Source organism: Rhea americana, unplaced genomic scaffold (assembly GCF_003343005.1).
Source record: "Rhea americana isolate MKP2758 unplaced genomic scaffold, rheAme1 scaffold_454, whole genome shotgun sequence".
NCBI lineage: Eukaryota > Metazoa > Chordata > Aves > Rheiformes > Rheidae > Rhea > Rhea americana.
In genome coordinates this window covers 99702-125881 of record NW_028186595.1, presented here as the reverse complement: position 1 = coordinate 125881, position 26180 = coordinate 99702, and the positions used below count along the sequence as shown (strand labels likewise).

Genomic DNA, 26180 nt, shown 5'->3' with positions numbered 1-26180 from the left:
CATTGTCCTGGTAAAGAGGTTATCCTCTATGTGCAAGGACTTGCAAGAAGGCAAGTTCTGAGGAGAAAAGGAAGACCAAGAAGGGAATGCTCTTCCTCACCTCGATATATTTTACACAACTGGGAGTCTGGTGATACCAAGAAGGTCACACTGAATATACCAGTGTTGAAGTAGATCAGACCTTACTAACTAGGTGATGGATAGAACAGTTTATAAAGGAGATGTGCAAAAAAGGCATCACTAGAGCGATTTTTCTCCTTAACTTCAAGTGTCTATGTTGCAGCTGTCTCCAAGTAAATCATTTAGACTTCTTTATAGCTTCTGCAGAGAAATAGATATTTCTGTGAACAATTGATTAGTTCTGAAATACACTTCTAAAAAGCCCGAGTGACACCCCAACCAAAAATGGACGTGAGATAATCAGGTCAGGGTAGATACCAAGTTAAAGATGTTTGAGGTTAGGTGAGATAAATCACAGCCAGTGTATGAGCCATGTGTTGGTTCCAATATCTGGATTATTGGTGTCAACCCTTCCACCTGGTATGAGTTTCTGGTGGATCTACCAACATCTGCTGTGAGTTTCACCTCATTTAACAATCTAACAAAAGCTGGACAGCTAGGCTTTCCAGTTCAGAGATAGATATTTCTGAAGGGAATTCACTGGAGCTATCTGAGATTTCTTTCATCTGTATCAGATCAGAGCATGTCATAGCATGCCATGACTTGTTTAAATGAGATGATTTATACTATGGAGCTACCAGTCTTCCTACAGTGGCTACATTTACTTTTTGATTTGTTCCAGGGATCAAGCTTTGTTCCCCAGGGGCTTATCCATGACTTATGTACACACTGTCCATTACTTCACCACCTCCTACCCACAGAGGTTTGGGCAATTCCACACTTTAGGTCATTTAAAGTGATCCTTTCTTCAGTAGCTATTGCTTTTCTGCAGTACTGTGCACATAGTCTAGCACTGTAAAGCTCATCTGCCGTATCCCTGTAGGCATACCAGCTTATTCTGGCAGTCACACACACCATCTTCCACCTCTTCCAGATCTCAGATTGCACAAAGCATCCTGAGCCAGTTCTCAATCCACCTCACTGTCCACTCATCTAGCCCACATTTCCTGAGCTCACCTAGGAGGATGTTATGGGAGACAGTGTCAAAAGCCTTGCTGAAGTCAAGGTACACAACRTCCACTGCTCTCCYSTCATCTACCYGGCCAGACATTCCATCATAGAAGGCTGTCAGATTGGTTAGGCAGGATTTTCCCTTGGTGAATCCATGCTGGCTACTCCTGATCACCTTCTTATCCTCCGTATGCCTGGAGATGACATCCAGAAGGAGCTGTTCCATCACCTTTCCAGGGATGGAGGTGAAGCTGACTGGCCTATCGTTGCCTGGGTCCTCCTTCTYGCCCTTTTTGAAGACTGCAGTGACATTGGTTTTCTTCCAGTCCTCAGGCACCTCTCCTGTTCTCCAGGACCTTTCAAAGATGATGGAGGGCGGTCTGGCAACAACACCCACCAGCTCCCTCAGTACCTGTGGGTGCATCTCATGAGGTCCCATGGATCTGTGAATATGTAGCCTGCCCAGAAGATCTCTAATCCTATSCTYCWCAWYCAAGGAAAAGTCTTCCTTTCTCCAGATTTTCTCCTTTGTCTCCAGGCTGTGGGGTTCTTGAGGGCTGCCCTTAGCAGTGAAGACTGAAGCAGAGAAGGCATTCAGTAATTCTGCCTTCTCTGTATCCCTTGTCACCACAGCTCCTGCCCCGTTCAGTAGTGGGCCCACATTTTCTCTAGTCCTCCTCTTGCTACTGATGTTTTTGAAGAAGCCATTCTTGTTGTTCTTAACATCCCTTGCCAGACTCAGTTCCAAATGGGCCTTAGGTTTCCTCACTGCATCTCTACATACTCTGACAGCATTCCTATAAATCTCCCAAGTAGCCTGTCACCTTTTCCACATTCTGTGTACTTTCCTCTTCTGTTGGAGTTTTGTCAGGAGCTCCTTGCTCACTCATGCAGGTCTGCTGCCCCCTTTGCTGCACTTCTTACTCATAGAGATGCACCGCTCTTGAGCTTGGAGGAGGTGATGCTTGAATACTAGCCAGCGTTCCTGGATCCCCCTTCCTTCTAGGGCCTTAGCCCATGGGATTCCGCCAAGCAGGTCTCTGAAGAGCCCAAAATCTACTCTCCTGAAGTCCAGGGTTGCAATCCTGCTTATTGCCTTGCTTCCTCCATGCAGGATCCTGAACTCCACCATCTCATGGTCACTGCAGCCAAGCCTGTCCTCAGCCTTCACATCTCTAACCAGTTCTTCTTTGTTGGTTATTTTCAAGTTAATTGTTTAGTAGAGCAGTGGTAGCCAAATGTACTGAAGTATTGGCCATAAACTGTGAGCTTTGCCCTAATTGCTAAAATCTTAAGCCGTAAATAGGCCCCGGAGCCAGTTCAAGCCCGTTACGACTGACGGCAGAAGCTAGAAAACGACCTGCTTAGAGGCAATGACAGGAGCCAATGAAAAACGAGAAGACCCCAGACCCTAATGTTATGATTGGTCTGAACTATCTTGTGAGGGGTGGGAACTTAGATTGTAAGAGTGTAAGTGCCCAGGAATTATTTGTTCAGGCTCCTTCTTCATAGGCACCCAGCTCGAGCTGTAATTACTGCATGTGTGCCATTAAACTTTATTTTGCTTTAACTTGGCTTTGAGGTTCTGGAATCAGCGGGAACCTAGGTTCGGACTCTGCTATGGTGGCTGACAAACCTAATTTTTTCATAACAAGTGCCTATGCCTTATGATTCTGAGTCCCTTTGCTTCGAGCAGCAAAACCTCACAGGTCTTTTCAGCCAGGATTCATCTAATGGAGTTCCAGTGTTGGGAACATGATCACCTGGGGTTCCCTGCATGTCAGTGGAAATAAAGAGGCTATTCATGTCCTATTTATAGGCAAAAGACAATTATAGGTATTCTAAAAGGATCTTTATCACTATCATCTTAGGCTTAGGGTTGTTTGAAAAAGAAGGAAGGACAGATGGGTGGACAGACTGAAAAAGGTATGATGTTTTATCTTCAAACATGAACAAGCACTTAGGGCACAGTGCTCTGCCATAAATATTTTAGAAATCTTGCATGTGAGAAGAGAGCAACTAGCATATGCTGACACTGTATGTTTGCAAGCATTAATTTTACCATCAGAGATAAAACAGTCAATATATGACTTTCTGCTGAAGCATTTCTGAGGAAAGGCTTCTCACCACCTTACTTTAGACATTTACGGTGAAAACATCATTGTCTGAGAGGCCTGTGCAAGTGGATGATAAGGAATAGGCATATGAGGAACAGAATTTCTTTGAATTATTTTAAATATATGCTTTAGGAACAGATGCTTTTCTCTTTTTTCTTCAGGCTGAATCTTAAGGGGCTCAAAATAGATAGTGTAAAAGATGCAAATAGATAGTGTCAAATTATTGACATCATAAATTTGTCATGTTTTGGGACACCTTAAATGAGTATTTTTACATAAAAAAACCATTGCTACAATAAGGTCAAGTTCCCCAAAGGGATCAACAAGCATACAACTGAGGAATATTTGGTTGCTTTAGCATACAGGGATTTTTTTTCAGTTGTTACAGCATGGCTCATGCCCACAGCTAGTTTCTGCTACAGAAATCAGACCAGCCTCACTTTGTGATGTGCCTGGAGCTCTTGGTCACAAAGCGTCTTACTTTTTGGGCTGCTCACAGAAGACTTCTCAAGCATTTTGCATGCCAGTCATGGCACTTGTTTGTTAAACCTGGGCTATGTATTCATGCCATTCTTTCTGTAATCCTTAATAAAGACTATTTTTAACTCACTGATTATTTCCAGTGTCATTAGTACGGTGCAAAGCTTGAACTCATCAGCATGAAGCTGTTGTATGATATCCCTTTAGGCGATCAAAGATCTGTGCAACCAAGAATACCTTCCTCCCTACATCTGGGATATTTCAAGGGCAGAATACTTCATAGCCACAAGAGCCAAAGTCAACTTTTGCTGCATATTTGTGTCTTCTGTGCATGACTGCATCTTTGAATTCATTTAATACATTTGTTCAAGCACTTGTATTTATTATAATTATAGTTATACATATAATTATATAATTATAATCTGTTATATAGTTGTCATATAGCCTAATGCCTAAAAAAGCCAGCTTCATAGACAAATTTTGTTTTGAGAGCTAAGAATTAGACAATCATAGAATAGTTGAGGTTGGAAAGGACCTTCAGAGATCATCTAGTCTAAAACCCTGCTCAAGCAGGGTCAACTGCAGCAGTTTGCTCAAGGCCATGTCCAATCGGCTTTTTAGTGTCTCCAAGGATGGAAACTCCATAACCTCTCTGGGAAACCTGATCTGATACTTTACCATTCTTAGAGTAAAACGGTATTCTTGTATTTAAACAGAATTTCCTGTATTTCAATTTGTGCCCATTGCCTCTTTGGGGAGTGAGGACTTACGAGGAAAAATGGGATCTGTGTGACAGAGTAGGGTAAAAGCATCTTTGCAAACAGACCTGCAACCCAGTGTGGAGAACTGTAAAGCAGGTACATCAGGGGACAATGATGACAGCTTGCAGCTAAAAGAGTGAACAGATTCAGTGTTGATAAATATGTGGGGTGGAGAGAATGGAGTAAGAGAGACTTCAGGAAGGATGAAACAAGGTGAAAAGTGCCACCTCTACACAAATGCACACAGTCTGGAAAACAAATGAGGAAACCTGTGTGCAGATGTACAGCTGTGACCTTGCTGGAGTACCTGAAGCATGGTGAGAGAATTCATAGAACCTGAGTGTTGTGATGGGTGTAGATAGGCTCTTTAGGAAAGCAGGGCAGAGAAGAAGTGGAGAGGGTAGCCCTTTATATAAAGAAGCAACTCAGTATATAGAGGTCTTCTATGGAATGAGCAACAGGCTAGCTGGGAGCCTGTAGTTTAGAATCAGAGGAGAATCCAGAAAGAGTGATGTAGGAGAGTGCTAGAAACTGCTTAATCAGGTTAAAGGAGTGAACAAAGCATTCTTGAAGCAATTTGAGGAAGTCTCTAGATCACCGAGCCTGTTACTTAGGAAAGACCTTAACCTCTCTGACATCTGCTGTAAGGACAACATAGCGGGATTCAGGCAATTTAGAAGGTTTTTAGATGGTGTTAGGGACACCTTCCTAATGCATGTGGAAGACTGATAAATGGGGAGTGGCTGTCTTCTGGATCTGCTACTCATGAACAAAGAAGAAACTGGTCAAGGATGTGGTAATTGATGGCAGATGTGGCAGTAGCAACCATGAGACAGTGGAGTTCAGTTTCCTGAGTGGAGTGAGGAAGTCAAGTACCCAGTTTTGACCCCATCAGTGAGAGATACTGAAAAACTAGAGCGGGTTCATTAAGGGAAAGATAATTAGAGACCTGGAGAACCTGATACATGAAGAAAGATTGATGCAATTGGTTTTGTTCAACCTGGAGAACAAAAGGCTCCAGGGGATCTAATCATAGTCTGCCAACACCTGAAAGGTAGTTATGGAGAAGTTGGAGGTGCTTGCTTCACAAGGATGCATTGTGACAGGTTAAGAGAAAATGGATGTAAGCTAATTTGGGAAAATTCCTTGTAGATATAAGAAAAAATAAATTTTCACTCAGAAGTCTAAAAAGAAACCTATGCTTAGCAAGTAGAATCTTTCTCTCTTTGTCTCTATCATACATTCTTTTGCCCAACGATAGGTCAAAGAATAGTTAAGTAAGGGGATAAATAACAAAAGAACTACTTCACAGTCAACTGTGTTTGGATATTTATAGTACGCCACAGAAAGTGATTCATGAGGACTGAGAACACTATGACCTGTGGGGGGTGCAAGGGTGAAGGATACAGAGAAGGCAGAATTACTGAATGCCTTCTCTGCTTCAGTCTTCACTGCTAAGGGCAGCCCTCAAGAACCCCACAGCCTGGAGACAAAGGAGAAAATCTGGAGAAAGGAAGACTTTTCCTTGGATGAGAAGCATAGGATTAGAGATCTTCTGGGCARGCYWSAYATYCACARATCCAYGGGMCCWSATGRGATGCACCCACAGGTACTGAGGGAGCTGGTGGGTGTTGTTGCCAGACCGCCCTCCATCATCTTTGAAAGGTCCTGGAGAACAGGAGAGGTGCCTGAGGACTGGAAGAAAACCAATGTCACTGCAGTCTTCAAAAAGGGCRAGAAGGAGGACCCAGGCAACGATAGGCCAGTCAGCTTCACCTCCATCCCTGGAAAGGTGATGGAACAGCTCCTTCTGGATGTCATCTCCAGGCATACGGAGGATAAGAAGGTGATCAGGAGTAGCCAGCATGGATTCACCAAGGGAAAATCCTGCCTAACCAATCTGACAGCCTTCTATGATGGAATGTCTGGCCRGGTAGATGASRGGAGAGCAGTGGAYGTTGTGTACCTTGACTTCAGCAAGGCTTTTGACACTGTCTCCCATAACATCCTCCTAGGTGAGCTCAGGAAATGTGGGCTAGATGAGTGGACAGTGAGGTGGATTGAGAACTGGCTGAAAGGCAAAGCTCAGAGGGTTGTCATCAGTGGTGTGGAATCTAGTGGAGTCCCCCAGGGCTCAGTACTGGGTCCCATCCTGTTCAACTTCTTCATCAATGACCTGGATGWSGGGACAGAGTGCCTCCTCAGCAAGTTTGCGGATGATACCAAGCTGTGAGGAGTGGCTGATACACCTGAGGGCTCTGCCATCATTCAGAAAGACCTAGACATGCTGGAGAGTTGGGCAGAGAGGAACCTCATGAGGTTCAACAAAGGTCAAGGGAGGTGATCTTGCCGCCATACTCAGTCCTAATGAGGCCTCATCTCGAGTACTGCGCCCAGTTCTGGGCTCCCCAGTAAAAGAGAGACATGGAGCTACTGGAGAGAGTCCAGCATAGGGGTACAAAAATTATCAGAGAACTGGAGCATCTACCCTATGAGGAACGACTGCAAGAGCTGGGCCTATTTAGCCTTAAGAAGAGAAGACTGAGGGACGTTCTTATCAATGTGTATAAGTACCTGAAGGGCGGATGTCAAGGGAATGGGGCTAAATTCTTTTCAGTTGTCTGATGTGACAGGACAAGAGGCAATGGGCAAAAACTGAACCACAGGAAGTTCCACCTGAATATGAGGAGGAATTTCTTTCCCGTGAGAGTGACGGAGCACTGGAAGAGGCTGCCCAGAGAGGTTGTGTAGTCTCCTTCTCTGGAGATATTTAAAACCGCCTGGATGCAACCCTGTCTACCATGCTCTAAGTGACCCTTCTTGAGCAGGGGTGTTGGACTAGATGATCTCCAGAAGTCTCTTCCAACCTTAATGATTCTGTGATTCTGTGAGCTGTTCCTTAGAAAACTGTACAAACAAACAAAACAAAAGAAATACAAAAACCTTTCATTCACACTTTAAAATATTCGATTTTCTACACTAAATTATGTGTTTTCTGACCAACTTCCACATAGAACTTTTGATCTTCCTATTCTGCAAAGTGTAGATTGTGGGATTGGTCAAGGGGAAGATGACTGCATGGAAAACAGCAACAACTTTTTCCATTGGGAATGCTTGGAAGGGTAAGCCATGGATATACATAGCTGGGCCGCACATGACAAAGACCACAATGATGTGGGAAGTACAGTTTGAGGTTACTTTGCTCTTTTCCTCGGAGGACTGTGTCTGGAGCTTCATCAACAGAATAGTATAAGAGATAAGGAGAACTGCAAAACACATGATGATGACAACTCCATTGTTGAGGAACATCAGAAGCATGTCAGAAACATATCTTATAAGATGATTCAAGAAAATTCTTTGCTAGTATAGCTGTAGTTTTAGCAGTCTAATCAAAATACAGCAACTACTTAGTAGTCCAACCACAATAATATTAACGTTCACCCAATTTATGTTCAAGATCACTACTGATAAAATGAAGTTAGTAGAAACAAGTATCTACACCTTTTTCTTGAAGTTAAGTTCTCATCCTTTCAGTCATCCACAGTCCAAGGTCTAGTGTCCTTCTTCCTCAGGTAAGGTGAGTTGTCAACATGTCAAATGCTGCATGGTGTTGCTGTTGGGGATTTCCTCTTCATCCAATCTGAGTGCACTCAGGACTATGTTTACAGACACCAGTTTTGTCAGCACTTCCTGAATCATGTGTGATTGCAAGATAACCAAGACCTAAACTCCCCTAATTCCTACATCTCTCGTTCCCTATCTTCCCAAGTCCTTACAAACAGCTCTCTATCTATCTAAATCCTAGCTTTGTGCTGACCTGAAGTCTTCTCACTCTTATGGCTGTCAATCCTCTCCCATACACCCATGTATTCAATGCTGCCTTGCATGCTCCTGAGATTTGACTTTGTTATATTCCAGACCCACTCACAGTAATTGGTCTTCTTGTCAGATTGTCAGCACAAGTAACTACAGGCAGTAAACACATTGCCTATGATCCTAGTTTCTTTACTCACCACCTGCTGACAGAGAAGGAATATGGAGGTCCAGAGGACAGAGAAAAATCACTTTTTTTTTTTTTTTTTTCCCAGATACTAGCTGTTGCTATCTTTGTGTCTCCGACGAGTATTTTCTGTGTGTATCATCTCTGGTTGCAAAAGTGAAGGTTACAAAACTGGCAGCTTTAATTAAGGAGCTCCACCTCCTTAATTAGGTCACACCTAGGTCTTAATAAAAGCTTTAAGGTGTAGAATTTTATTTATAACAATGTATCAGTATTTACTAATTATTTATTTTAACATTTTTTTTCTTGGTCCAGGAGATTGCTAGAGGTCCTTTCTAACATACTTTTTTAGTGACTTCGTGCTTAATACTGTATTTAGATGACTGATAACTTCATGTTTCTGGAACATTAATGAATCCTCAACCTCTGACTTTTCATATTCTCTGCAGACATTCTGATTTGAGAATGTACAGAATGGAAAGCCATGATGTAGAACTCTTTATCTCAGCTCATTTTCTGTCTTTTATGAATATACAGAATAAATCATCTCTAATGCACTGAGAAAGATACTTAATTTCAGAAAGTGATACCTTCCATCTTACCACATGAATTAATGAAGGGAGATACTGTGAAGGCACTTACTCCTTTTTATAACAAATTTGACTAACTGTCCAAATTTAAAATGGCTAAAGTTAGAGGACTTGAATCCTTCCTCTACTATTTTTATGTTTAATTATCTCTAAAGTCATCTCATAAAATTCTTTATACAGTGTAGAAGCATAGTCCCTCATCTAACCGTACAAAACAAAGAAACTCAACAACTTTATCATCTTCTCCTGCCTCAAAATGTTTCTTTTAATTTGTCTTGGCAGTGTATCGAAGGGTCAGATGAAACTGTAATGAAACTATAATGAAGTTTTAGAGTAACTAGTTCAGATCTAAAAGGTATATCATTTAGATGGTATATTAATTTTATGTGGTATATTAATTCCAATGCAGATTTATACAGAATTATTTACAAGAGTTTAAAATTCCTTCTAATAAGTTAACAAAATTTTAGACTCTAATGAAGACAGGTTTTTAAAAGTCAATGTTATAAGTTAAATTAAACAAGATGTATACTCTCGCAATGCAACAGATTAATTTTCTGATTACAAAGGGAAGCATAAAATACCACAGCAGGGACACATGCCACTGGATTCATTTGTCTGTTTCCTAGTATTTCAAAGAAGTGCTGGTAGTGATGATAATTTTACTAAACAAATTTTGTAGTACTATAAGTATATTGTTGGCAAGGAGTTATGCTTACCACAGGGTTCCTCAAATGCCAACTGCCATTAATTAACTAATGGGGCCGTGAACATTACTCCTTCTGTGACAGAAGGTGATCCTCTGGAAGGAACTTTTGGAAAACTTCACTGTCCTACAGTGCAGGAGACTGTGCCCCCATTAGTCCACAATGTGAAGCTTTCCCAGGAAAGGCCACTGCTAGCATTTCATAGCCCTGATGGAAAGTTTGAAAGTCTGGTTTCACTCCTGCCCACCAAAGTGGCAGAAAACATAGAAGGGAGATAACACAACTTGTGTCTGCCGTGGAAATGTTGGCAGAGGGAACAGCAGATCTAGAGCTTTGGAGTTAGGAGACTTGTAGAAGAAGAGTACATATTTGCTAATTTAGACAAGACTTGAAATAAATTTGAGGGTGCTGGTCATTTGGTGATTTTCCTTAGCTCTGTCTTGAAAATGTCAACATACACAACTCTTTCAATTCTCCCACTGTTAATGTAAGCAATATGAACACAGAAAAATTTTTAGAATGGGTGAGGTATCTCCTACAAAGCAGAAATGTGCTGTGTTTTGATCAACTTGTCCTCCTGCTGACACTATAAAAGTGGCTGGAGATAGGGTACACAAATCCCTGCAGGCTATCCCCAGCTCTAAATTCATAGACAAAAAAAGGTACTATTTGACTGACCTAAATAATAGGGGCAACAGTCTCACAGTGCTTACAGCACTAGGGAATTTGACAAATGAACTGTGTTATGCAATGCAAAGGAACTGCATGACAAAGTAGGGTGGTCTATGCACAAGAAGAAAACACAGAGATGCCATTGTTCAAGCATCTACTTTGTGTTAATATGTCATGCCAGCTTCTTGGAGGGGAGGAGAAGCTGAGAATTTTTTAAACCAGATGACAGCTTTAAATGTCTCAAGACCTGTTTCCTGCTTTCACTTGATGAAAATTTTTATGGAGTTAAGAATGTCAGGAAAGTACATGGAGTGAGAGACTTTTGTGAGCTTTTCTGTGCTTATTGTGAAGATGTAAATATTAAATTATGGAATATAATTAACAGTCAAAAAAGCCAAATAAATATACATGTGTACAAAAAAGCAGATAATCAGGCTTTTGTAAAAATAAATCCAGAATGGGCTGTTTTGCATAAAGCTAATGCAGGTTCCATCAGTACTGCTGCAGCTAGCACAGTGGCACATCAATTGTTCCGTATCTCTTATACAAATGTTCTTCCTTTCTTCATTAATGAGAGTCACAGGGAGCAGTAAGGTCCAGCCTTGGGGCAGGGAGCCAAGTACAATAATACAGATGGCAGGGCGCCATTTAGCACCACAGTGTCCAAGTAAGACAGACTGAGGGAGGGTAGGTAGGATTAATCAAGAATCCAGATCATCAGGCAAGTTCATGGTGATGAGGCAGGTCCAAGGTCAAGCCTAGAAGTCAATCTAGTCAATCTACAGTTCGAGGTCACATCTGTAAAGAGGGTCAGACACAGCCCAGTGATCACCAGGCAAGTCCATAGAATGAGACAGGTCCAAGAAGTCCATCCTCAAGTCAGAGACCAGGTCTGTAGGGTACATATCCAGTCAAAGCTAAAGTCAAGCTGGAGGTGGTTACTCCTCTGACAAAGATCACACAGGGACAGAAGGCCCAGGTTTGAGCTTACATAGAGATTCTGGACCCATGGGTAGGAGGTATAGGTGAGGGACCCAGGTGAGACTAGTCAGGGCATAAGGGTTATTAAAAGGCTTATTAAGGCACTCAGACCATGACAGGCAGGAAGTATAAAGGAAAAGTCAGTGACCTGGATGAAGGGACAGAGTGCCTCCTCAGCAAGTTTGCTGATGATACCAAGCTGKGAGGAATGGCTGATACACCTGAGGGCTGTGCTGCCATTCAGAGAAACCTGGACATGCTGGAGAGTTGGGCAGAGAGAAACCTAATGAAGTTCAACAAAGGCAAGTGCAGAGTCCTGCACCTAGGAAGGAATAACACTATGCATGAGTACAGGCTGAGGGCTGGCCTGGAAAGCAGCTCTGTAGAGAAGGACCTGGGGGTGCTGGTGAACAGCAAGTTGACTATGAGGCAGCAGTGTGCTCTTGTGGCCAAGAAGGCCAATGGTTTCCTTGGGTGCATTAGGAAGACTGTTCTCAGCAGGTCGAGGGAGGTGATTCTGTCACTCTACTCAGCCCTGGTGAGGCCTCATCTTGAGTACTACTGGAGAGAGTCCAGCATAGGGGTACAAAAATTATCAGAGAACTGGAGCATCTACCCTATGAGGAATGACTGCAAGAGCTGGGCCTATTTAGCCTTAAGAAGAGAAGACTGAGGGACGTTCTTATCAATGTATATAAGTACCTGAAGGGCGGATGTCAAGGGAATGGGGCTAAATTCTTTTCAGTTGTCTGATGTGACAGGACAAGAGGCAATGGGCAGAAATTGAAGCACAGGAAGTTCTGTGTGAACATGAGGAGGAATTTCTTCACTGTGAGAGCGACGGAGCGCTGGAAGAGGTTGCCTAGAGAGGTGGTGGAGTATCCTTCTCTGGAGATCTTCAAGGCCCACCTGCATGGGCCTTGCTCTAGGTGACCCTTCTCGAGCAGGGGTGTTGGACTAGATGATCTCCAGAAGTCCCTTCCAACCTTACTGATTCTATGATTCTACTTCAAGTACTACAAAATGTAAGATCCAAAGAATCAGCATAGAAAAGCCCCAGATGGTGATTGTCATCATGGTTGTTTAATTTAGGACTGTGGGGAAAATGCGTTATATTGTTTGTTATCATTTGGGTTTATCAGTTTTGTGTGCATATATGTTATAATTTACTGTGTAGTTAGTTGTATACTTCAGCTGTTAGTTGTTGCTTCCTGAAAGGCATTTCTCAACTTTGTCTGCAAACCAGGGCATTAACACCACTTGCCTTTCAGTGAGTGGTTTGAGTGTGGAGATGACACCTATGGATCTGGCAAGGAATCAGATAACTGGCAGAATATGTTACAGCAGCTCTAGGGTGTGCTCTTTACATACTGATTGAAATCTGTCAGGGTTGGACATGCATATTCCATTTTATCAAGAAAATCTGGCTGCTTCACAGCCAACTACTGAAGCTTAGCATACTCAAGATAAGGAAATAACACTAATGAGGTAAGGAAATAATTCTAGTAGACAAAAAGGGCCCTTAGGATACACAAAGTGAGCTTTACCTGGGCACCTGAGCCATGCATCCAGAAGTCTCCCATCACTGATCCGTTTGCATGTTTCCCAGGGCTCCCTCTGCAGTTTGGAGTGTAATTCCTTGATTAAATCTACTTATTTAACACCTCATGAACCTTCAATGTCTCTTTATACTATCATTCAACCCTTTCTTTCCTGTCTTGCAGTCATAGAAGGTTATTAAGACAATGCAATCGTTTTTCACAATGATGCATGGCAGGAGAACAAGAGATGACAGGTGAAACGAAATATTCCAACCAGGTTTGAGGAGAAACTGTCATGATGAGGGCAATCAAACACTGGAAAAGTTGTAGTCTCCATCCTTGGAGATTTTTCAAGTGTTATGTGGATGAAGGTGAAATGTTATAATGTCTTTTCTTATTTTTTGTCCTTTATTAACATCTTGTTAAAGAAAATTAAGGTTTTCAGGAATATTATGAATATTATTCCTTATCTTCCTCCTTCCCCAATGTTTTAAAAAATTCTCTAGCGCTTACCAGGGATAGTAGACAGGTTTTCTACTTTAAGGTGCAGATAATTTACCATGATTCTTAGTACCCCAAGCACCCAGTGATACCAACGTTTTTCTCTTCATTCATCTGCAATTACAGTATACTGAACAAGGGGTAATGCTGTACCAGAGGTGATAGATCAGGTCAGAAAATACCCAGTTCCAGAAGTTCCACTGAAATAGTCTAGTAGGTAAGAAAGATTTGACTCAATTAAATACACATCTGCATTTGGTCAGATTAATATCTAGCTTCCAGTATAATCAGTTGGGTAAATATCAGTGTCTCCTGTCATTTCAGGTGCTGGGTATCTCATCTGACTCTTATCTATTTCTTCAAAAGGGTATGGGTCATAAATGCAAGCCTGTGTAAGTTCCTTAGGTACCCTCATGTGCTGGTACTGGAAGCCTAGCATACTCAACACAGTCCCACACTACATCTCCACTAACCACAGCGGAAGCTCAGACAGTTAGCTCATAAGTAGATGCTGACATGGTAGGCACAGAAAGCCAAGTGAGATGAATATGTCTTCTCCACATCGCTCTTCTTTTTCAGCAAGAAACAAGTATATGTAAAGCATAATGTGCATGTCTGGTTTTAGATGCTCACATTAGGCTGAGGTGTGTTGGTATATGTTTCTGTGCATGTGTAATAGCCTCTACAAGAGGAAAAAGACATTTCTATAGCACTTACATGTGTGTGCATGTCTGTGTTTTCTGAGAGCAAGGAACAAAACTTAATAGTAAATTAAGGTCAAAGATGTTGCTTTGTATTCAGGTAGAGGCCAGTGACACTGGTATGCAGCTTCTTGCTGTGATGTACATTCAAGATGGAGATAGAAGGAGTGCACTTGCTTAGGTCTGAAAGGTGAGTAAAGCCTAGGCTGAAGGTCTTGGATTGCAGCTCAAGAAGCATCTGTGTTGGTCAAGGCCTGATATAATGTACTTTTTAGCAGAAATGAGAAAAAGTATCTGTCATTCTACTCTTATCCTTAATTCATTGAGCAGTTTTGCAGATCTTTCCTGGTCTTGGTGACTCAGCGCTAGTTCATTGAAAGGTTGTAGAATCACTGGTATTCAAAATGATTTCTATATAATTCTGCATAGAACAGTAGGCACTGCATGTATATTTGAACATTTCATTTATACTAAGTGTGCTGCTGAGTAAACATATAATGAGAGAGAAATCTTTAGCTTTAAAAATCACAACTTTAACAAGTGGATTTTAGTAACTATGTCACTAATAAGAGATAATTTAAATGGGCATAGAACCAGGTTTCTTTGTTTTTTTTTCAGATTTCCTTCAAAAACAGTCCTTCTTTTTTTTTTTTTTTTTTTTTTTTTTTCCCAGGTAAGAGGTTGTCATTGCAGATATCAGAACAGGCATAATAATAATAATTAAAAAAACCTAAATAAACACAGGAAAAGACAGATGAGGACTTGTAGAACCAATTTCCATCCCTTGAATGAAAGTGCATAGGAATCACAGAATCACAGAATGGGTAAGGTAGGAAAGGACCTCTGGAGATCATCTAGTCCAACCTCCCTGCTCAAGCATAAAGGGAGACCTGACTGCTGTCTTTTTAGTCACATCAAAGTTAGAACCCTGGTTACCTTGGATCCTTTCCATAGTCAATACACAGAACTAGTCACCTCCAAGGTGAATGAGTACTCAAGTTGTGAATGGGTCTTTGGAGGTGCCTGACTTTTATTTATGATTATTAAAGGAAACATCATAGGTAATAAAATTCCTCACTTAGATTTGTAAAGTTGGGTGGAATGAATAATAATTCCAAGGGCTGATCTATCTATTTGTCCACTTAATTCTCAGAGAATCAGACAAAAGTGGTCTGTGTGATGTCAATATTTTACAAATGCAGGACTTGAATTGGAGGTTCAAGAAACTGAAATGACTTTCTAAAAATTGTCATGACTGGAGAGGAAATCCATGATTCCCCTGACCCAAGTTTGCCTATATCCTTTTCTGTAATATGTGTTCAGCCTCATTTGTCTCCAAGATAAGCTTTTAGTATTTAGAGCAATGAAAAATCCCAGAAACTTAATATTTTCTCTTGAGTGACAACTCAAACTGTCACACTTCAAGTCCATCAGTCAAGAAGCACTGATCTTTTCAAAGCTTTTTTCACCTCTTTGTTTCTCAAGGTATAAATGAAAGGATTCAGGAAAGGTGTGACAATAGTGTTAAGCACATGGACAGTTTTAGTCATATCCAGTGAGTCCTTTATGGAGGGTCTGACGTGGAGAAAAATGGTGGAACCATACCAAATAATCACAACAGTGAGATGGGAAGAACAGGTGGAAAAGGCCCTTTGTTGACCCGTAGTTGATGGTATTCTCAGTATGGCACAGATGATGTAAATGTAGGAGACCAGGGTTATCGTACATGAGCCAAGGATGACAATGAATGAGATTATGAAGGCCACCAACTCAACTCCATTTGTATCTGTGCAAGAAAGAACTATCCATGAGGCTATGTCACAAAAAAAGTGATTAATAATGTTAGATCCACAGAAGGACAATCTACTTATCATATATGTAGGTATGGCAATGGACAGGAAACCACATAACCACGATCCAAAGGTGAGCTTAGTTAAAAAGGTGCTATTCATGATGGAATTATAATGTAGGGGGAAGCAGATTGCCAGACAACGGTCATAGGCCATGACAGCCAGGAGAAAATACTCTGTGCAGCCCAAGGAGAAAACAGAGTACATCTGTAGAAGGCAATTGGCAAAGGAAATGGTTGGATTTCTGCCCAGAAGGACTGCTAGGGCTTTGGGGACACAAGATGTGGTGTACCAGATCTCTAGGAAGGAGAGGTTGCAGAGGCAAAAGTACATAGGGGTATGAAGTCGTGGATGATATCTCACTAAGACCATGATGGAGAAGTTTCCCATGATTGCCAAGATGTACACGATGAGGAAAAGAATGAACAAAGATACTTTCAGATACTGATTGCCAGGAAAACCCAGGAGGATGAAAACATAGGTGCCACTCTGATTTCCTCTTTGAACATCAGAAGTAAGATTCATCTAATTCATAAAAGAAAACAAAGAAACAGAGATTTGTTCAATGCACTGATACTTTTTTTTGTCTTAGCTATCAGAATAAAAAACCCAGATTGTCAGAAAAATATACTGAAAATATATTCCTTCAAAGTGTGCAAACATGTCAAACTCTTTTCTTTCTGTCTCGCCTGACCCTACTATATTCTCTTGTCAACAGAGAGAAATAAGCACTCTAGATGATGATTCATCTGCTTTTTTGTATATATATCCATCTTAAGGAGGAAATATACCATAAAAGTGCTTATTTCTTTCCACATATAGAATATACAGGAATATAGATTACTAATTCAGATGTATTTTGATTATGTCTACAACTGGACAGATGAATCCCACTCAACGTCTTCAGCCAGACAAGGAATAATGATAGAAAGATCAATGTACTGAAATGAGTGGGAAGAACCATATGATAATTAATTGTATATAGAGAAATGAAGAAGAAAGGAAGTCACTSTAGGATATCCAGGAATTAGTGCAGAGTTAGTTAAACAGAACAAGCAGATAAGCTCAGAAATAAATGGAATGATGCCCAAGAATAAAAATGGATATAAAGATCCCCAAAACTTGCACCAATATGCAGGGATAGATAGAAAGATAAAGAGTCAGTACATATAGAATCAGGATAATTCAGATAGGAAGGAATTCAGGAGGTCAGCTAGTCCAATCTGCTGTTTAAAGCAAGGTCAACTATGATTTCAAGGCTTTACATTCATGTGGATGGATAAAGAGAAAGATGAATGCATATATAGTGACAGAGAGACAAAATAGAGACAAATCAGATATCTGTTTTCAAACTTTGGCTTGAATTTCATAGTAGTAAAAGCCATATCATAAAGAGAGATTACAGTGATCAGTGTAAGAACATTTTTCCTCTGAAATCACAAATACCTCTCTGTGAGCAAGCATAGCATTTCTGAAACCCATTTTTCTGCAACTTACCTTGGAGGGAAAAAACATGAACCAAGCATAGCTCCAAGACACAAGTCTTTTCTTGACTGGCTCCCCCTTATGGAATTAGAGTCCCCAGAGTTCCTTTTGTCTCTGAATGATTGTGGAAACAAGGAATTACAGTTCAATTAAGCAAGGAACTATTTCTATTCAACTTTGAAGCATGAAAGTAAATTTAGTTCTGTACATTTTTTGCTTTTACTTCCTATAATCAGGGAGTTGGTGAATATCCAGATAAAGCTTCACCAACTACTTTTCATTATTTTCAGACTTCTGTAAATTCTGATTTTCAGCAGAGCTCAATAAAGAAAAGTATCAGTTTGGTATCTGGTATAAATTTATGCAGCTGAACTGAATTTAGCAGGGTTATATTCCCAAATGGGCAGGGTTGGATTAGTCTCACTTATCTTTAGCCATCTCAAAGTTGTGTGCCTGTATCAGAGATATTTACACTTGACTCTCTATAATTTTTGGAGAAAACAGGAACTTTGAGAGCATGATTCGCCTGATCTCTCTAGAAATCTACTTTGGTTAGATTGATCATTCTCCAGAACAACCTGGAGAACTATTTCATTATCTAAAAGAAGAAAAATACTTAAAATCAGATATCTGACTTCTAGACAGCAAAAGTTAAATGAGATGTACCTGAACTCTGACCTAAATTCTGAGCACTTGTTCAAGAAAATTGATGCAAATGCATTTCAGCTTGGCTGAAACTAGCCTAATGTATCTAGCTGGATAGATACCAGCTGGACCTGGAATTTTCTGGGGTCTAAAGGAGTTTGATGCCTGTTTATCTTAAACTCTGTTGAATATCTTATCATCCTCTGAGGTCTTCTGTTGCACTGACTCACAGTATGGTACTCCTGTAATCAAGAAATAAAAAAAAGCAAAATACAAACAAAAATATCTGGTTTTGTTTGTTTTTGTTTGAATTGCATCATATAATGATACTTTTGCATTGCCGCCTGTAAGACTGCTAATTTTATAATATCATGCTGATGACATGACTTCAAAACATTCTAGGATAGTGCTAAAGCCCTTCTTGGGCAAGTGTACATTTATATTTTACGTTTAGCGTAATACTTGGAGGAAACCATTTGCTAAATTGTTCCTGTACATGGGAACTACGTAACCCATGCAAGCTCATATTTGAAATGGAATATGTAGATGCTCGTGGAGGTGCTTATGTACATGCAAGCCAAAATGAAAAAAAAGGGGGGGGGGAGAGAAGAAATCAAGAAAAAGGAAAAAGAAAAGGAGTTATGGGAAGAATTTCGGACATATGCTGTTTTATTTGTATGCTTGGAGTTCAGACTCATGTTACTGAAACGTACACTTGTACCTCCAAAAAATCCCCCCGTGATGGTATTTCTATAAAAATCTATTGCCATGACTCAACATCCTTATAATTACAAATTCTTCTTTACTCAAAATGTGAACAAGTATTCATTGACAGTTCATATACTTTCTCTCCTAGCCCCCAAACTGTGTAAAAAGAAGTATTAGCTTCCTCTAGTAGTTTTGTTTTACATAGGCGGGTGGGAGTTTTTCTCAGAATTTATATATCTACAAACTAGATATTAATTTCTGAGTTCGTAACTCGTATTTCCTTTATAAGCACTGAGAAGAAACATACACAGCTAAAGCACCTTTTGCTTCATGCTAAGATAAAGGTCAAATATAAATCTAGTGAATTTTTCCTAGCAATGCTTATATATGTATGTGTGTGTGTGTGTGTGTGTGTGTGTGTGTGTATGTAAATATAAATAAATATAAATGTGTGTGTGTATGTATGTGTGTGTATATATATATATATATAAGATTGTAAAGAGATTTTAAATATCAAGGAGAAATGATTATATTACAAATGTTTATGGGACTATTTATTAGAAGACTACTTTGCATGCCATGGATACTGCCAGACTCTGAGGATGGACACAATCCTAATATAAATGGGGGCCCCACACAACTTAATACTCAGAACCACATTTTGAAATACAGACTTACAGGACTTGATTTGATTTCCAGTAAATCTGTCCATTTGCTGCATTAAACATATCAGTATGACACAGTCTTGCTGTCATATCCAGCAACCAATTGACTGGAATGGCCACAATTACATTTACATAGAATTTTGACAGCAATAATTCAGTTGAAGTAACTAGTGTTACACTTCTCTACATGAATCCTAAAGTCATAGAATCATAGAATAATTTATTCTTGAGGAAATACAAATATAACTCTGTTAATTCCTTTAGATTCCATGTCACTGGCATTGAAATTTCATCCTTTAAGTGTTAACATGATATTGGCAGTCCTCTGTTTCCAATTATCATGGTGCAACTGCAAAAAATGGGATCTACACAAATACTAATCATCTCATCTATGTATGGATACTACAGTGCAAATGTCTAGAGCTGAGTTAGTCATCAAGAATACTTTTAGTATCAATAATACAAATAGACATTTCTAGGGCGCATTTTAACTGGCCTATTTTAAACAGTTGACTGAGAAAATTACATTAGTATGGTGTATATTAGCTGAGGATGAGTATTCAATCATATTTATCCATATATACTGTAAATTCATAAGTATACAATTCTTAATCTCAGAATGAATCCTGAACTTAGATGTAATCAGTTGAATCCTTCCTTCAAAACCTATGTCATGATTGCATGAGATTTCAGAGAGCTGATTGCAAATTCTCTTTCTACTAACCAAAACAGAACCATCAACTTTAACTAATTTAAGACATCTAAATGTAGAATTCAATTTGCTGAACTAACAACTAAAATTAGACATCTTCATATAGACATCGACATGTGACCTAAATATAAATGCACGGCACTGAGACACCTAAGACAGGTATTTAGTACCCTTTGAGACTATGGACTATGGGAACCAGATACGTAAGTCTGATAAATGCAACACACAAACTACACGAGACCATGTCTTTCTAGAGCAGCAGATGAAGACCAGGTACATTATGCATTTTAAATGCCATATTGGGGTACTGAAACATACCAAATGAAGGGTAGAACTCTATTCAATAAACTAAAAGTGGGTAAACTGAACACAGTCCTAAAATTCACTGACTATGTTACTAGAGCTCTGTTGACTACAATGGGACTATAGAAACCTACACGCAGATAGGCTCTGAATTAGATGTTTGAAACTGAAGTGGATTCTTACCTGACCTGTTTCAAAACCAAGAAATCCTTAAGTATGAAGCAAATATTTCATTCTTCTCTTTCTTCACCTAGGGTATGAATCACCATGAGAAACTAAGAAATAGTTTGAACTATAGCTTCATTTACAAGAAGAGTATTGAAAATATTTTGTTAATTTAATAAATAAATAATAGTAATTATGACTAGTTTCTTAAGAATTATTAATGAAATTATGAAAATACATTCCTTTACTTAGGCTTTCATCTATTCATTGTATTTGTTGTGCTTAGATCATCTTTAATTCAGAACACTTTTTTGGTTGGCCAATAGTTTCAGTAAGACTTAAATATCTCATTTATCTTCACTATATAAATGGAAAAACTGTGGCCCAGAAGTGTGAAATATTTCACAGTGGTCTGTTCTGTACTCTACTCAGACAGCATGCACAGAAACAAGCTCTATTCACTTTTCAGGTGGGCTGCACCAATTCTAACTTAGGTCCTTAAAACATGGAAGTCATCCAACTTTTCTGAGGTGCTTATTTCAGGATGAAATGAATCATACACTGTCTTTCCCTATTTTTATCATTGACTATAAAATAAAAATACAAAAACAGCCAGGATATCTTGTATGAGATATCTTCGTGCTTCTTATTTATCCTCTCTAAAGGGCTACAATGATGATGTGTGTGCGACAACTGTCAGAATTTTCATCATAGTTGATAGACATCTGTGTTAAGTAGTGTCAATGGAATCTACAGAATGATTCAGCTTCCCAGAAATAGTTGTCTAGGGTGAAGTGAATCACTCCATAGATTCCATTAATTTCATGGAGAAGTTCTGCACTAATTATAGTGGAGACTTGTATATTTTGATTATACATAGAGAGCTATGTTATGAATACCTAAACACTTCAGCTGAATCCTGCAGCTAACAATGCACAGAATCACAGAAAGATTGTGGTTGGAAGGATCTTTGGAGATCATCTAGTCCAATCCTCTGCTCAATCAGGGTCACCTAAAGCAGATTGCCCAGGACCATGCTCAGGACCATGTCCGAGTGGCTTCTCCAAAGATGGAGACTCCACAGCCTCTCTGGGCAACCTATTCCAGTGCTCAGTCACCCTCACAGTAAACAAGTTTTTTGTCATGTTCAGACAGAACTCCCTCTGTTTCCTTTTGTGCCTTTTGCCTCTTTCCATGTCTTGGACATCACTAAGAAGAGTCTGGCCCTGCCCTCTCTATACCCTCCATTCATACCTTTGTATATATTGATAAGATCCCTCCTCAGGCTTCTCTTCTGCAGGTTGAACAGTCATAGCTCTCTCAGCCTTTCCTCATACGAGAGATGCTCTAGTACCTTCATCACCTTAGTAGCCCTTCACTGGACTCACTCCAGTTGCTCAAGATCTCTCAGAATGGCAGCACAATTTTCCGTTGTGTCTGTTACTCTTCTCAGTTTTGTATTGTAAGCAAACTTGCTGAGAGTGTACTCAGTCCCTTAGTAGCCCTTTGCTGGATTTGCTCCAGTAGCTCTGCATTTGTCTTGTTCTGCCCATCCCAGAGCTGGTCCCAGCACTCAGGTGTGGCCTCAACAGTGCTGAGTAGAGAGGAAGGTTGTCTCCTGTGATCTGATGACAACATTCTTCCTAATGAGGCCAGGATTCCACTGACTTTCTTTGCAGTGAGAGTGCATTGTTGGCTCATGGTCAACCCAGACCCCAGATCCTTTACTGCAAAACTGTTTTCCAGCAGGTCAGCCCCCAGCATGTCCTGGTGCGTGAGGTTATTCCTCCCTAGATGCAGGCCTATGCACTTCCCTTTAACAAACTTCTCTTTTACGAGATGAATCTCATACTGCATGCTAAGTTTTAGCATTAAACACTATCCAAATATTTGAATTGTGACTTTTTCAGAAGGAAAATAATATTTTTTTCAAGGAATTTTTCTTCCTCATCCAAGAAAGGTCCATACTCTAGGAAAAAAAATGTTGAAGAGATTCTCTGTACTGACTAACTTCGTCAGGACAAGGCAATGAATGGGATCATTATCCACGTTCCTCTAGAGATATATTCACAGACTTTATATGTAGTTTTGGAATACAAGATTTATAATCATTTTTGATTAGAATTCCCTCGAGTAGCAGTTGATACACTTGAGTAGAGATAAGTTGGTCATAATTTTCATGTGTGGGTATATTGGCCTGCGTTTTCTTTCTTCCTGTCACTGACTTACTGTAAAATTCAAACTGCATATGAGAAAATAGTTCATAATACTTTCATGCTGAAGTGTTAAACCTCACTACAGTGTAACATACTGAGAATCATAAAAGATGCTTTAAGAATCAGACAGTATAAGACAAGGGGTCAATTGATATTTTCATAGTTGCATTGGTAACACGGATAATCTTTTAACATCTTTCTAAATAAGAAGTATCTGTCCAATCCCACGCAGATCAGACTTCATATTGTGGGATGCTAGTGAGTCCAAACTTCATTGTTTAAGCCTAGAAAAGTTGTTTTAGTTGTCACTAGAAAGAGACTGGAATTTTCAGAAATGTCAGATATAAATTCTGGATATATCTCACTCTAAGTTAAATGTCTAAAGATACGGTATGAACTACCTTCAAAAGTGCCTTTTTCTCTCTATTGAGCTTGCAGTTAAAGTAGGTATGCTGAGTTTATATAAATGACATTACAAAAGGTGAATTCCATTCTGATAGAGCTGTTGTTCTTGACTTTGATTGTTGACCTTCTCTTGTTAATTGGAACTGATTCCAATATTGCAGTAGATAGCTTTTTTTTTCCCTCCAAATTCCAGTTCTTTGCCATTGTCCTCATTTTTCTCTCCAAGTAAGTAATTTTCCTTCAGTTTTACTTTTTTCCATATACTCCAGAAGAACAATAAATTTCTGCTTGTATGAAATTTCTGTTTAGTTTAAGAATGGGATTCAACTGGCCCAAAATAATCTAGTAGAGCAGTCGCTTATCCAGCCTTATCTCCAACTATAGTACAGGAAAACATGATTGCACAAGTTCTTGCATGAGTGTCTCACATGCAGACACCTCAGATACTTTACATGACTTAAACAGCAATTAACACCCCTGTTTGTAATATCTGCAAGAATGGAGACTCCACAACCTCACTGGGTAACCTGTTTCAGTATTTGACCACCCTCACAGTAAAAAAAAAATCTTATGTGTAAGTGGAATTTCTTATATTTCAATTTGTGCCTGTTGTAATAAATTGTAACTATTTGTTCATTGTTTAGAAGGAGGAATAAGCCGATGGAGGGGGAGGAGGAGGTTTTACAACAATCAGGGTTGAGACATGGTGTCAGACAAATAAATTATGGTAAGCACAAAAGCTTATATGACCCCTTGTGGAACCAGTGTCGGGGCCCTAGCTATCTTGCAGGACTATGAAGAGCTGAAGTAAGCAACAAGCTGCTCAGAGGTTTTGAAGGTAAAAGGATAAAGAAAAGATAAGCAGGCACCTGTAATTTTCTCACAGAACAGCATCCCAAAAGGGAGTCAACACAACAGATAAGCAAACCCCTGTGATCACTCACAAGGAGACAAACCAAAATAAAGAGACAGAAGAAGACCACGGCCTTCCTCTCCACGACCACCAGAGAGCTTCAGACGACCCCCCCAGCAACTCACACATGCGCGGGACGCACCGGGAGATTACAACGCAGACTATAAGGGGGGGACTGTGTGTGAGGGAGGCGCGCGCCGTTGGCGGAGCTGAGACTCCCCGGCCGCCCAGCGCTGTTTTGCTTGTGGCTGCTTACTTAATTAAATAAATTGTTCACATGATTTAACAAACTCTCTGTATGAATTAACCTTCAAGAGAGTAACTTACGACACCTGTTGCCTCTTGTCCTTTCAGCAGATACCACTAAGAGTCCCTCCCATCAGATATTTATATACACTGACAAAATCCCCATGAGGCTTCTTTTCTCCAGGCTAAAAAATCCCAGCTCTCTCAGTCTGTCCCTGTACGACAGTTGCTCCTGTCCCTTCATCATCTTCATGGCCCTTTACTGGACTTGCTCCAGTAAATCCATGTCCTTCTTGTACTGTGGAACCCAGAACAGGACACAGTACTCTGCATGCATGCATATATATTCAGATATGCATTATCCTCATAGACATTTTTGAGTGTTCCTACAAGCCTCCAAACATTGCTCCAGAAAACAGTATCTCCTGTAAGTTCTACATCATATCTGTCAGGGCCAAGCAAATGATCCCTTGGGCCATTTCAAGTTACATTGAATGTATGTTTAAATAGCTGTGTCTTGTATAATAGGGAGGGACAAATCCCATCCTTTCTCATCAAAAAGAAAGATTTTTCAAATAATACTGTTTTGTCACATTGTAAAACAAGAGATAAAGACTATTCATTTTTAATAGGAGATGGCAAAGATCTAAAAACCACTGAATGTCAGTGGCAGTTAATAGAGAGGAATAAATACTACTCTTTTCATCTTGAAGAGAATGTCTCAAGTCATATGAATTACACACATAAATGCTTATTTCTCATCTGGTACTATAAGTATAGATATCTAACTGAAATGTAGAAGTCTATAGTGTAGGTGTCTAAAATAATTTGCTATGAATACCGTCTGAAATTCCAAATGCTTATTTCTTCTTTTATCCTCATTAATCTTCATCAACATTTGGTTGACAAGGAAATGTCCCATTTCATGAAATATATAAAAAGATTTATTTACTTTTCACAGAATCATAGAATCATAGAATCAGTAAGGTTGGAAGGGACCTCTGGAGATCATCTAGTCCAACACCCCTGCTCAAGCAGGGTCACCTAGAGCATGTTAGGATCTCATCCAGGCATGCTTTGAGTATCTCCAGAGAAGGATACTCCACCACCTCTCTGGGCAACCTATCCAGTGTTCTGTCACTCTCACAGTGAAGAAATTCCTTCTCATGTAATGTAAATCCCCCCTTTTGCCATTTTACTAGTAGTTTCACCATCCTAGCGAGATCACATCCAAGACTCCAAAATCCCAAGTATTTTTTCTCTGTAACCTCTCCTTCCTAAAGATCTGGTCCACTATTTTCTGCATTCCCAAAGCCCTTGCACTCTTCAAAGAGATTAGCAAAACTATCTCCTCTACCAGCTGTATTCTACAGATGTATATTTTTTGCCCCTGAGTTACACAGAGTATTTCCAGCTGGCTGTCACAGTCCATGACTGCTATTTAGCTATCTAATACCCATTGAATTATAGCACTCTCATGTGCTATAATTCTCTCCATTCAAGTAGTCTTGTATTCATCGGGTTTTGTAGCTATTTCTGTTCAGTCATTCTGATTAGCAGGTTGTCTTCCTGTGCTTCTAATACCATCAATCACTTCTGTAGCATTGATTCTTTGACTATTCTTTCCTGCACTGACGGTGGTTGACACGACAGCTTTCTCCATCTCTATTTTTGTTATTCTTGGG

General features: G+C 39.9%; 1 protein-coding gene and 1 long non-coding RNA gene across 3 annotated transcripts; one reads left to right on the top strand and one right to left on the bottom strand.

The window, feature by feature from the left end:
* Positions 1-15612: 15612 nt before the first annotated feature.
* LOC146589474 (olfactory receptor 6F1-like) lies at positions 15613-16557 on the bottom strand. The gene has a single exon (XM_085316168.1). It carries the CDS (start codon positions 16555-16557, stop codon positions 15613-15615), a length of 945 nt encoding a protein of 314 aa, XP_085172294.1.
* A 7387-nt stretch (positions 16558-23944) lies between these two features.
* Positions 23945-24539, top strand: LOC146589473 (uncharacterized). 2 transcript variants are annotated; one of them, XR_014897165.1, is made up of 2 exons: positions 23945-24063; positions 24223-24539. It is a non-coding gene; the product is annotated as an uncharacterized LOC146589473 (long non-coding RNA). The 2 variants fall into 2 exon arrangements; XR_014897164.1 differs by lacking the exon at positions 23945-24063 and adding an exon at positions 24072-24143.
* The last annotated feature ends 1641 nt before the right edge of the window (positions 24540-26180 follow it).

Excerpts from the sequence above, each read along its gene's own strand:
- LOC146589474 (XM_085316168.1), bottom strand. The coding sequence starts at position 16,557 with ATGAATCTTACTTCTGATGTTCAAAGAGGAAATCAGAGTGGCACCTAT.